This window comes from Chiloscyllium plagiosum, chromosome 22 (assembly GCF_004010195.1).
Source record: "Chiloscyllium plagiosum isolate BGI_BamShark_2017 chromosome 22, ASM401019v2, whole genome shotgun sequence".
Lineage (NCBI taxonomy): Eukaryota > Metazoa > Chordata > Chondrichthyes > Orectolobiformes > Hemiscylliidae > Chiloscyllium > Chiloscyllium plagiosum.
This window is the reverse complement of record NC_057731.1, coordinates 1,771,625-1,785,049: the sequence shown is the minus strand read 5'-3', so window position 1 is coordinate 1,785,049 and position 13,425 is coordinate 1,771,625. Positions and strand designations below refer to the sequence as shown.

At 40.2% G+C, this 13,425-nt stretch overlaps 1 protein-coding gene across 1 annotated transcript in view; it reads left to right on the top strand.

Annotated features, from left to right (window-relative positions):
* Positions 1–13,182, top strand: part of LOC122561014 (protein phosphatase 1K, mitochondrial-like) — a 17,140-nt gene extending 3,958 nt beyond the window's left edge. The window contains exons 2-7 of the mRNA XM_043712287.1: positions 3,970–4,416; positions 4,507–4,607; positions 9,476–9,638; positions 10,263–10,407; positions 10,500–10,634; positions 11,511–13,182. Of these exons, the coding sequence (XP_043568222.1) occupies positions 4,004–4,416; positions 4,507–4,607; positions 9,476–9,638; positions 10,263–10,407; positions 10,500–10,634; positions 11,511–11,642 (1,089 nt within the window). The 5' untranslated portion in view covers positions 3,970–4,003 and the 3' untranslated portion in view covers positions 11,643–13,182. The remainder of the gene's footprint in view (positions 1–3,969; positions 4,417–4,506; positions 4,608–9,475; positions 9,639–10,262; positions 10,408–10,499; positions 10,635–11,510) is intronic.
* The last annotated feature ends 243 nt before the right edge of the window (positions 13,183–13,425 follow it).

The following is a 13,425-nucleotide window of genomic DNA, read 5'->3' as shown; positions in this document are numbered from 1 at the left end:
ATTAAAGGCAGTCAGCATGGCTTTGTGAGGGGCAGGTCATGCCTCACAAATCTTAGAGTTCTTTGAGGAGGTGTCAAGACAGGTTGACGAAGGTCAAGCACTGGATGTGGTGTATATGGACTTCAGCAAGGCATTTGTTAAGGTTCCCTGTGGTAGGCTCATTCATAAAGTCAGGAAGTATGACATACAGTGAAATTTGGCTATCTGACAGAAGGCAGAGAGTAGTTGTAGATGGAAAGTATTCTGCCTGGAGGTCAGTGTTGAGTGGGGTCCCGCAGGGCTCTGTTCTTGGGCCTCTGCTCTTTGTAGTTTTTATAAATGACTTGGTTGAGGGGTGGGTTAGTAAATTTGCAGATGACACTAAGGTTGGAGGTGTTGTCGATTAGTATAGAGGGCTACTGCAGGCTACAGCATGACATAGACAGGATGTAGAGCTGGGCTGAGAAATGGCAGATGGAGTTCAACCTGGATAAATGTGAAGTAATGCATTTTGGAAGGTTGAACTCGAATGCTGAATATAGGATTAAGGACAGGATTCTTGGCAGTGTGGAGGAACATCGGGATCTGAGTGTGCAAGTACATTGATCCCTCAAAGTTGTCACCCAAATGGACAAGGTTGTTAAGAAAGCATATGTTGTTTTGGCTTTCAATAACAGGGGGATCAAGTTTAAGAGCCGCGAGGTTTTGCTACAGCTCTACAAGTCCCTGGTAAGACCACACTTGGAATATTGTGTCCAGTTCTGGTCGCCCTACTATAGGAAAGATAGAGGCTTTGGAGAGGGTGCAAAGAAGGTTTACCAGGATGCTGCCTGGACTGGAGGGCTTGCCTTATGAAGAAAGGTTGAATAAGTTCGGACTTTTCTCTCTGGAGAGAAGGAGGAAGAGAGGAGACCTGTTCGAGGTATACAAGATACTGAGTGGAATAGATAGAGACAGGATTGACTGGTACGAGGAGTCATATATAGTTTGAAGATATTATGAGGAAGGTATAAAGGAGACATCAGAGGTAGATTCTTTATGCAGACAGCTGTGAATGTATGGAATGCTTTGCCAACTGTGGTGGTGGAAGCAGAGTCATTGGGGACATTTAAATGACTGCTGGACATGCACATGAATAGCAGTGAGTTGAGGGGTGCGTAGGTTAAATTATTACATTTTACATTAGGATTAAATTAAGGGGCGGTAGGTATAGGACAGATGTTAGGGGTAGATTCTTTACTCAGCGAGTCGTGAGTTCATGGAATGCCCTGCCACGAGCAGTGGTGGACTCTCCCTCTTTATGGGCATTTAAATGGGCATTGGATAAGCATATGGAGGATAGTGGGCTAGTGTAGGTTTGGTGGGCATGGATCGGCGCAACATCGAGGGCCAAAGGGCCTGTACTGCGCTGTATTTTTCTATGTTCTATTTTTTCTATGATTAAACCTTGGCACAACATCGCCGGCCACAGGGCCTGTTCTGTGCTGCACATTTCTATGTTCTACGTTCTAACACTCCTATGGTCTCACTCATTCCTTGTAGTTACAGCAACACTTCCCTTTATACACTCTTCCTTTAGCAATAATGCCAAAATTCTAATTGCCTGCTGTACCCCCCTAGTTTTAGTTTTAGTTTTCTGCTGAAATTCTTCATGCATCTTCAGGAGAAGAGATGTCTGCTAAGTTACGTGCCAGACCAAATATTCTATATGACTGTGTGGCAGTTGCATATCATCATTTTTCCAATGTGTTGTGAAATTGTTTCTCAAAGTGCCTTAATACTGAAGGTCAGGAACCACTGTCTTGGGCTGCACTTTCCAATTCCACAACGAGTAACATTTTGAAGGATAAAGACAGCAGCTACTCCTGTTTTTATTTCAAACTACACACCGTCCTAACTTGAATATATTGCTGTTCCTTCACTGTTAGGTTAAAATCCTGGAAAAGTCTTCCTAATGACATTGTGGTGGACCTACAACACACAGACTGGAGAAGCTGAAGAAGGCAGTTCACTATCTAAGAGCAACTAGGGATGGACAATAAATGTTGGCCCAGCCAGTAATGCCCACATCCCATAATATACCATAAACAGCAAGAGGCGCTACACTGATCTCTGGGGGACCCTGTTGAACACAGGCTTGTAGTTGGAAAACTACTCCTCAACCAACTTGTTGCCAATCAGCTAATTCTAGATCCAAACATCAAAGCTCAGAAATCATGGGATCCAAGGAATTTGGGCTGAATCTTCCATGCAGGACCTTATAAAAAACTTGCTGAAACCATAGTAATCTGTCAAAACTGTTGCCATCCTCTACACCACAGGTCACCTCTTTGGACAACTTCAATCAAGTTGGTCAGACATGACCTCCCCTTACCAAAACAATGCTGACTGTTCTTGATTCTCCTCTCCTAGTGCAGGTTAATTCAGACCTTCCGAATTGCTTCCAATAGTTTCACCAGCACTCTGGTTAGACTGGATTGTAGTTTACTGCTTTGTCTCTTTTCCTTTCTTGAATAATGATTCCACATTGTCTGTTCTCCAGTGCTCTGGCACTTCTCCTGTAGCCAGAGAGGAATTGAGAATTATTGTCCGTGCCATTGCTGTTTTCCTGCTGGCCTCACTCATAAACCTGGGATAGATTTCATCTGGGTCTGGAGATTTCACCTACCTAAGCCTGCCTGACCATTTAGAACCTCCCCTTTCTATGCTAGTTTCTTTAATTACATCATAGTTTTTCTCATTTGATTTTTGTAGCAAATACTTTTCTTGCCCTGTGTAGGCATGTTTTGCTCTGGTGCAACCCATCCAGTTTGTACTGGTCCCCTGAAACCCTCCCCTTGCACCATTCCTCCAGCCATATATTCATCTCATTTTGCTATTTCTACTTTGATTAGCACATTGCTCTGGTAGCAATCCTGAAGTGACTACCTTTTTGAGGTTCTACTTTTTAAACTTGCTTCCTAACTTCCTATATTCTGCTTTTAGGGTCTCATTCATTTCTTTTTCAAACCTATGTCTTGATACCTTTATGTACCATGACCATTGGCTTTCACCTTCCCGTTCCAGAATATCCTGTAGCTTCAAGACATCTATTCTCTCCATATCTGTGGAGTGAGCACCTCTTTGTACATACTATCCATAGTAGTTGGGCTTTCAAGAGCTACAACAGGAAGCACTTACTGCATTAATTCTAGTCCTGGGTACTGGAACTGTGCCCAACTTGCACAGAGCAGGAGGAACATGTTGCTGTGAACTGCATTCAGTGATAGAACATAGAAGAATACAGCGCAGTACAGGCCCTTCGGCCCTCAATGTTGTGCCGATCCAAGCCCACCTAACCTACACTAGCCCACTATCCTCCATATGCCTATCCAATGCCCACTTAAATGCCCATAATGATGGAGAGTCCACCACTGCCAGTGGCAGGGCATTCCATGAACTCACGACTTGCTGAGTAAAGAACCTACCCCTAACATCTGTCCTATACCTACCCCCCCTTAATTTAAAGCTATGCCCCCTTGCTACTGTTGCTACTGATATGCCATATTTGCTTGATACATTTTTTAGTCATTTTTTAAATTGCTTCAAAACATGGGCATCAATGGCTCTGCCAGCATTTGTCCATTCTTGATTGCCCAGAGGGCAGTTAAGTAAACCATGGGTCTGGAGTCACATGTAGTCAGACAAAGTCAAGATGGCAGTTTCCCTCTCTAAAGGATATTGGTGAACAAGATGGGTTTTTCCAACAATCTGCAATGGTTTCATGATCTCATTTAGACTCTCTTCCACCTTTTTTCCTAAAATTCAATTCCATCATCTATATCATGGTGGGATTTCAAACCAGGTCTTCAGATTAATGGTTGAGCAATCATTCCACTAGACAAAGTCCCCACAATGAATGTTATTGGACTCATTGTTGTTGTATCAGTTAGATTTTGACTTGCTAATGTAAGTATAGTAAACTTAATAACCTTTTTCTTTCTCCTCAAGGTTTCTGTGAAGATTTCTGTATTAGACCTTTGTTATGGCCACGTTTTCAGTCTCCCTTGTTTGCCGCCCTGGCAGGTTTCTAGCTGATAAAACAATGAAGCTCATGTGTTTCCAGCAGAAACCTCGCCATTCCTGTCCATTGTCCACTGTTAGCACTAAAATGAACTGGGCAGCTATTGAACGAAGCAAGCAGTTCCCAACTTGGGAAAGCTTTGGCATTTGGTTAGATGACCCAGTTATTTTACCACCTAGAATATCAGCTCTTCAGTATAAAGAGAAGATAGCCAATGTTGGCTGTGTATGCCAGATTGGAAAGAGAAAGGAGAATGAAGATCGTTTCAGTGTATTTAAACTTCCAAATGGATTATCATGTTTTGCTGTCTTTGACGGGCATGGAGGGACTGATGCTGCTGAAATTTGTTCCCAATACATTGGGCACTATATTCAGTAAGTATTTGACTGTTTTTTTTTTTAGCAATGTTTAGATTTTTAGGTTTTGTCCTTATTGCACTGATGTCCGCTTTTATTTTTTCAAAGACAAAATCTAAAAATACAAGCAAATTTGGAAAATGTCTTGCTACATTCGTTTCTACAAATAGATAGTGACTTCATACAAAACACTTATGGTTTGAAGGAAGGTGAGTTGCAATCATCTTCTACCTGAAGGGTGCCATATGTTGCAACAGATAATCAAAATATAAATTGTATTTGGAATGCTGTTAAATTTCTCATGTGCTAACATTGTTTGCTGGGGGGTTTCTGGATCCACATTTGAGAAACCGTGAGCTTGGTATGCTGATGAGCATTGTCATTTCTTCAGCTATGTTCTTCTTCCGAGCACGGGAGTGATTCCAAATTAAACAGTGTCTCATTGTAAAGGAAACTCCATGTACTCTTCCGTAAACCCTCTGTTCTTAGAATCTTCTATTTAAAAAGGATGGATTTCCTATTGGCATATTTTTTAATCTTTCCTTGGAGCTGGTTAGCTGCAAATTTGACCATTGAATAAAAGAAGCATTTGAGACAACTCCTCCAATTTTAAGGCTCATAGATGAATTGTTTCCTCCATTCACCCAGGCAGAATGCTAACTAAAATGGAGAGCGGGAAACTTGTTTCCTGTCTTGCAGACTTAACAGAACAAATGGCTCCTATCTCTGTCACTAAATCAAGCCCACTGACCAAACTATTTGAACTGTGATCTTAGCAATATTATGACAATAGATAATAGGTGCAGCAGTAGGCCATTCAGCCCTTCGAGCCTGCGCCACCATTCAATATGATCATGGCTGATCATTCCTAATCAGTATCCTCTTCCTGCCTTATTTCCATATCCCTTGGTTCCACTATCTTTGAGAGCTCTATCCAACTCTTTCTTAAATGAATCCAGAGACTGGGCCTCCACTGTCCTCTGGGGCAGAGCATTCCACACAGCCACCACTCTCTGGGTGAAGACGTTTCTCCTCATCTCTGTCCTAAATGGTCTACCCCGTATTTTTAAGCTGTGTCCTCTGGTTCGACACTCACCCATCAGCGGAAACATGTTTCCTGCTGCCAGAGTGTCCAATCTTTTCATAATCTTATATGTCTCAATCAGATCCCCTCTCAGTCTTTTAAACTCAAGGGTATACAAGTCCAGTCGCTTCAGTCTTTCAGTGTAAGGTAATCCCGCCATTCCAGGAATTGACCTCGTGAACCTACGCTGCACTCCCTCAATAGCCAGAATGTCTTTCCTCATTATGATCACTAATTTGCAAAGTAGATTTGTATGCCATCTCGGCATTAACAATTCTAGCTATTAATTGAGTAATACCAGTGAGTTAGAGTAATACAGCATGGAAATAGACCCTTTGGTCCAACTAATCCACATTATGTTCCAAACTAAACTAATCTCTCCTGCCTGCATTTAGCCCATATTCCTTTAAACACACTAACCACTTTTTCTTAAAATGTTGTCCCTCATGTCCTTTTTTAAAAATCTTTGTCCTCTCTCCTTTGAAAATATGCCCCCTAGTTTCAAATTCACCTCATCCCCTAACCTTAGCAAAAAGATCTTTTGCTATTAACCTCATGATTTTATAAACATCTAAGGGTACCCTTCAACCTCCTACACTCCTGTTGAGGGGGGGAGGGGGAGAGAAAACCCAGCCTCTTTGAATAACTCAAACCCTCCATCCCCAGCAACGTACTGTAAATCGTTTCTGAACCATCTCCAGTTTAATAATATCCTTCCTATAGCAGTGTGACCAAACTGCAGAGGACTCCAAAAGTAGTCTCACCAATGTCCTGTACTCGGTATTTTTAATTCTGTTCAAATGGGTTTTTATCACTATTTGTTATAAGAATTATGGATCTAGAAATCCACTTCAGAACTAATCTATCAAATTGGGCGTTAATCCCTAAACCTGTTTCAGAATTTGTTGCTCTTCGTGTCATTCATATTTTGCCAACCTATTTGGATACTTACTCTCCCTGTGGCCATCGCATTGAGTTGGCACTTGAACTGGACCTAATGACTAAAAGACAGGGACATTACCACTATCACAAGTCCTCTCTAGTTGCAGCTTGTATATTAGCACAACCTTGAGCAGGGAATGGTGATTGTCACTGCATTAAACAGGTTGGCATATTATTTCAGTGGTTAGCACTGCTGCCTCAGTGTCAGGGACCCAGGTTTGATTCCAGTCTTGGGTTGAAATGATTGTCTAATTAGAGCTTGCACATTCTCTGCATGAGTTTCCACTGGGTACTCTAGGTTTCCTTCCACAGTCCAAAGATGTGCAGATTAGGTAGTTTAGCCATGCTAGGTTGCCTATGTCGAAGAGTGTGGTGCTGGAAAAGCACAGCAAGTCAAGCAACATCTGAGGAGCAGGAGAATTGATGTTTCGACCATAAGCTCTTCTTCAGGAACCTGCTAAAGAGCTTTTGCTCAAAATGTCGATTCTCCTGCTCCTCAGATGTTGCCTGACCTGTTGTGCTTTTCCAGCACCACACTCTTCGACTCTGATCTGCAGTCCTAACTTTCTCTAAATTGCCCGTGTCTAGGAATGTGCAGGCTAGATGGATTAGGCATGGTAAAATGTGTGGATAGGGTAGGAGACTGGGGGTGGTGTGGTGTGATTCTCCTTGGCAGGTCAGTGCAGACTCAATGGGCTGAATGACCTCTTTCAATACTGTAGGTATTCTGTGATAATAACAGCTTAATTTGTATGTGGGATAATAAATTATTCATGTTCATATTGCGTGCAATTCTGGTCTCCTTCCTATTGGAAAGATGTTGTGAAACTTGAAAGGGTTCAGAAAAGATTTACAAGGATGTTATCAGGTTTGGAGGATTTGAGCTATAGGGAGGGGCTGAACAGGCTGGGGCTGGTTTTCCCTGGAGTGTCAGAGGCTGAGGGGTGACCTTATAGAGGTTTACAAAATTGAGTGGCATGCACAGGATAAATAGACAAGGTCCTTTCCCTAGGTTGGGGGAGTCCAGAACTAGAGGGCATAAGTTTAGGGTGAGAGGGGAAAGATATCAAATGGATTATAAGGGGCAACTTTTTGATGCAGAGGGTAGTGCATGTATGGAATGAACTGCCAGAGGAAGTGTTGGAGGCTGGTACAATTGCAACATTTAAAAGGCATTTGGATGGGTATATGAATAGGAAGGGTATGGAGGGATATGGGCCGGGTGCTGGCAGGTGGGAGTAGATTGGGTTGGGCTAGCTGGTCGGCATGGACGGGTTGGACCGAAGGGTCTGTTTCCGTGTTGTACATCTCTGACTCTGTGAACGATGAGATCTGACTCACTTTCTGTTGCTGTGATCACAGTGACAACGAGGCTTAAGACAGAATGGTGTCACTCTAAATCAAGGAAGAGTCCTAGAACCAGGATTCAGTGTGAGGATCGGCCACGTATGTTGTAGCATGATAGCTTTTAAGGTGGATAATTCTGGACATGTATTTATTAGTGGGACAGAAAGCATCTGATAGCAATTGTCATTTTGAAATGGAGGAAGTTGTGAAATATATCCACTATAGTTATGTCTGGAAAAATTCCTTTTATCAGACTTAACTTTGATCAGTTTGGCTGAAAAACTAGTTTCCGATTTATGTTCACTTCTGCTCTGTACATTCTGTCCATTTCCAACTACATTGTCTGGCTGTGTTTCGCTTTCCATCTTGTCATGGTTTGCCTTTCAGAATCTTGAAACTTTGTGCTGTTCTGTTTTCAATGCTACTCATTGCTTCACATTAATTTTTATACACCATATATACAGTTTTCCAAAAAGCATAGCATATTTAACCATTAAACATTGCCAGCCTGTCTAACAAGCATCAGTATTTCTGTTTTGTGGTTCCAAGCTTTTGTAATTCTTTATTTTTGGAGTCCTTTTCCAGTTTTGAAGGCCCTGTTTTAGATGTTAATAGGGCTGTGATGCGTTTTGGGTTTTTTGTGCTTCTGGCTCTCTGACCATTCCTCTTTCAATCAATTTTGAAATTAGCTTCATTTTTGTAACAATTTTGCCCACAATCTGATCAAATTTTGGAAGATTATCACCTGGAAAGAGTAAAACACTTGCTAACCAGGTTTGCTTGTTTCTTATTTAACTAGTTTGGTTTGTATTGTGGCAACTAAAACTCTCTCTCTTTATTTCAACATTTGAAAGAGTTGTACTGCTGTATACATACATCTGGGTGGTTTGTTAATGTGTGATTTAATTTTAAATGAGATGTGCCAGGCTTTTGTTTGTCACTACTTCTACGTTTCAATTTAAGCAAAGGAGTCTAACTGTTCCTTGTCTGGGCTAATGAAGACAGCAAATGTTTATAAACATTATCATGTTAACTCTTTTTGTGAGGTTGTTCTTATTTTTAAGTTGAACACCCGTTTGTTTCTTAATGTTATTACCTTGTTTTTAAACTTCAGTTTTAACTCCTTGACTTAAGTACATCTGACTGGAATCAATTGTATAAATATACAGTGAATGGTTGAGGTAGTTAGCTTTCAACAGTGAAATTTTGAACTGCAGCTTAACTGCAAATTAAAAATTCAATCACAATTTTCCACAATTGCAATCCAACTAAGACATTACTCTGGACCGTAATTACAAATAGGCAACTGTAATTTTTTAATGTAACTTAAATTTGTAGTTCAAAAGCTTTTCTTGTTGCTCCTAATGATTGTAGTTTTTAAGTATAACATGAACCTGATACAATATTTGCAGTTAATGAAGCCTGTTGTAATGCAATTATTTGAATGAGCAGCCTCTTTTAATCAGTGTTTGGCAACAACTTCAACAGTAGAAATTGAGATTAATTTTGGTATAAAAGTTTTTATTAGTAGTACAAAGTGACAATGATTAATCCAACTTATGACTTTAATCTTGAGGACTTTGATTTATATTTGTCCTTTTCGAAATCTATTCTAAAGTTATCACATTGTTAGGGGTGACATGTTTTAATCATGGCATTTAAACATTGTTGGACAAAAGTTTCTTGCCCTTCTAACCCTTCCAGGTGAGCTGTTAACATCAGGGACAACTGCAACTGTAGGTTTGATGAATGAAACAGTGCTTGTAGTCGCCAGTGTTGGAGATAGTCCAGCGATTCTTTGTCGTGAAGGGAAAGCTAAACAATTAACAGAAGATCACACCCCAAGAAGGAAAGATGAAAGGAAAAGGTATCAGTACATCTTCAAAATAAATCTCATCTAATTTGGGTGGCTCATTTTATAGAAAGATTTAATGCAGTAGTGTGCACTGTAGGTTCAACAGTTCAATAGCCAAGAATGGGAGACTAGTTCAGTACTTAGCTTGCTGTGTGAACAATCCTAGTGTTAAGGAGATGTAGTGTTGGTTTGTCTTTTTAAAAAAATTATACAGCTACTGGTTGTTATATAAAATCAAATTTAAATCTTTTGCACGAGGAGAGAGGTTAAGAGAAATTCTAATGTTAGATAGGGAATGGTTGATTTGGAAACTTTTTTTATTCTTAAAATTGAAGAGATATTAAGATGGAGTTACAGAACTATAGGGAGACAATGAAATAGCAGAATTACTGCAAAGAGTTGACAGTTACAATGCGATGGTGGAGATTCAGTATTATAGATTTCTGCTGTTCTACCTCTAGCAGCAGTTGTATAAATGTCACTGTCAGATGAAGAAAGCATACAGACATCAAGCAGGCTAGTCATGCATGTTTAATTATTTGGTGATCTGAAATTGATTTTAAATTTTGTAAAAGTTTGGTTGGAAACCGTAACTGGAGGTTGCAATTCCATTTTTTTTTTTTTTAAAACACTAAGGATTAAGGAATGTGGCGGTTTCATAGACTGGAATAGTGCTGGAGATCCTTATGTGAATGGCCGATTAGCCATGACTCGTAGCATTGGGGATGTGGATCTCAAACCTTTTGGAGTAACTGCTCAACCAGAAGTTAACACAGTCAAGGTAAAATATCTTGAGTTTTAGTTGTGGTGTCTTATATGTTGCCTTTCAAAGCATTTACTCTAACTGTATATAATGTTAACATTTATTACTAGTTGGAACATGCAAAAGACTGTTTCCTGATCCTGACCACTGATGGAGTTAGTGGAATTATGGAGGCACAAGAGATGTGTGACATTGTGAAAAAATACCAGGATCCATCAGAGGCTGCTGGAGTTGTAAATGAGCAGGCAAGAAAGATTATTACATTTAATTGTTGACAATATGACTTCCTATTTCAGGTCCATTGTTCCCTGAAGGTGGCAATGCAGGGCAATAGTGGTCAAGAAGTCATATGGGAAGCTATCCTTCATTGGACGGGGTATTGAGTACGAGTTGGCAGATCATGTTACAGTTGTACAAGACTTTGGTTTGGCTACATTTGGAACACTGCGTACAGTCCTGGTCGCCACATTACCAAAATGATTTGGATGCTTTGGAGAGGGTGTAGAGGAGTTCACCACGATGTTGCCTGGTATGGAGGGTGCTAGCTATGAAGAGGCTGATTAGATTAGGATTATTTTAATTAGAAAGATTGAGGTTGAGGGGAGACCTGACTGAGGCCTACAAAATTAGGAGCAATGTTGACAGGGTGGATAGCAAGAAACTTCTTCCCAGAGTGGAAAACTCAATTACTAGGGATCACAAGTTCAAAGTGAAAGTGGAAATGTTCTTCACGCAGAGGATAGTGGGTGCCTGGAACGTGTTGTCAGCGGAGGTGGTAGGGGTGGGAACGATAGCATCATCTAAGATGTATCTCAACAGATACATGAATGGGCAGGGAACAGAGGGTTACAGATCCTTAGAAAATAGGCAGCAGTTTTAGATGGATCTGGATCGGCGCTGGATTGAAGGGCCAAAGGGCCTGTTCCAGTACTGTAATTTTCTTTGTGCCATTTGTCATTGCCATCTTTTCACTTAATAAAAGTTGCCAGTGAAATTTAGAATGTAACTATGATATGACAAGTTCTCAAAGAGAATGGAAACTACTTCCACAATTTTTAAACCAGAATAGATGATTACTGTTCACACCTGCTATTTTATATTTTTGTTAATATAAATTTCAGGCTCTGCAGTATGGAACGCAAGACAATGTAACTACCATGGTTGTGCCACTTGGTGCCTGGGGGAAATACAGTACTTCACTTGGTCAGACAAGTTTTGGAAGGATGGTGGTTGCAAGCTCCAGATGGTACTGAGTGTTCACTGATATTGGAAACTACTATAGACTAATCCAGATTACCACCATTTCTATAAAATATATGTTTGTACTTGTGTGTTTTTTGGATTTTTCCTACATATGTTGCAATAGAAATTGATACTGTGTGTAATCCACATCAGTTATTTTTATTTGTTAGATCTGAATACTGTTGCCATTCACTTGACAATGTCAGCCTTTGACTATCCATTCTGACTTTGCCACGGTTGACTTGTAACTATAACTCAACATTCAAGTAAGTGTCATAACATCCCTGGTGTTCATGTGTATATTATACTATAGCCTTGGACAAGAGGCAATTGTGATTTACATGTAATGTGTGTAAGCCTGAAAAGCTGGGTGGGGAGCAAGGAAGTGAGTTGAGTATCAGCACAGACATGATGGGTGAAAAGGCCTATCCTGTGATGTACATAAAAATGGACTAACCGATCAATGTCTTCATTTATGGTTCATGTGCATGTTATGGACTGGACCAGACCCCATCAAAATCTATTAAGAAGATAGGATTCTAGGTTAACTCTTATTTTAAAGGCAAGTTCCTGGCATCTTGTTCCCAATGGAATCCAATTGGTCAAACTACTGGATTTAAGGCAAAACACACTTTATTCATCCTCTATAGTTAAAATACAATGAGAGAAGAAATTGGAATACTTAACCCTATTGGGGAAAATTAACAGAATAATAAAATATTAACTGTTCCAATATAGTAACAACCCACAAACACCTTAAAAGCAAATTCAGATACTGTCTCAAATGCAACTCCAGCAGCAGGAAGAGAACCCACAGCTTTTAGCTGGATCCAAGAACGGTGGGGGGAGGAAGTATCTTCCACTTATCCAAGACACTTGAAAACTAAAACTGAAAATCCTGTGGGAGCTTGACCACATCCATTCAGGCTGCTTCTGTTGTTCGATTTGAAAAACCCAAGTCTTCACAATCTGTTTATTTTGCATTTTCAGTAGACAGCTCAGCACCTCTGTTTTCCTTCTTTCTTAAAAACCAGGATAAAATATACCTCTTAAAGCCCGAGTATCGTCACATGCACCTGTGTGCCTTTTTCAGCATCTGAGCCCGTTTTAGTTTTCTTGTACACCTATTCAGTCTTGTCTTTAAAATGCATCTGTACAATTCCCTTCATTCCATTCTTCTGGATGTTTCTCCTGATTTACCTATTTCATTCCTTAGTTATCTTGTATTGATTTCTAGTTTCACTTTTCCCTTCACAAATATTATCTTGTGGATGCTGAATTAAAACCTTTCAATTTTTTTATTTTTGGGTCAACACCAACCTTCTTTTTTTTTTGATCTATTATTTAAGCACTTGGGACTGAAATTTTATTTGCTGGATTCTGGACTGAGGCCATCCTGCATGTGTGATGCCTGGTCACACAAATCTGATCAGCACTGAAATTGACAGATTGTCCACAATTTTCAGATTATCTATTTATCAAATGTTTAAATGTCCTTCCTGATGAAGTGCTTTTGCCCAAAACGTTGATTTTCCTGCTCCTCAGATGCCGCCTGACTTGCTGTGCTTTTCCAGCACCACACTCTCGACTCTAATCTCCAGCATCTGCAGTACTCGCTTTCGCCAAATGTCCTTCCTCCTGAGCAAAAGTTGTGAATGAATCCATCTGAATTTGAGATACAGTTGCTGCAATCCTGTATGGAGTTATCATGTCATCACTGAGCTCAATAAAACACAACCTTTGCACTTTTACTCCATTCCAGTTCTTTCCAATGTAAAAGGCAACTGTAGTTAT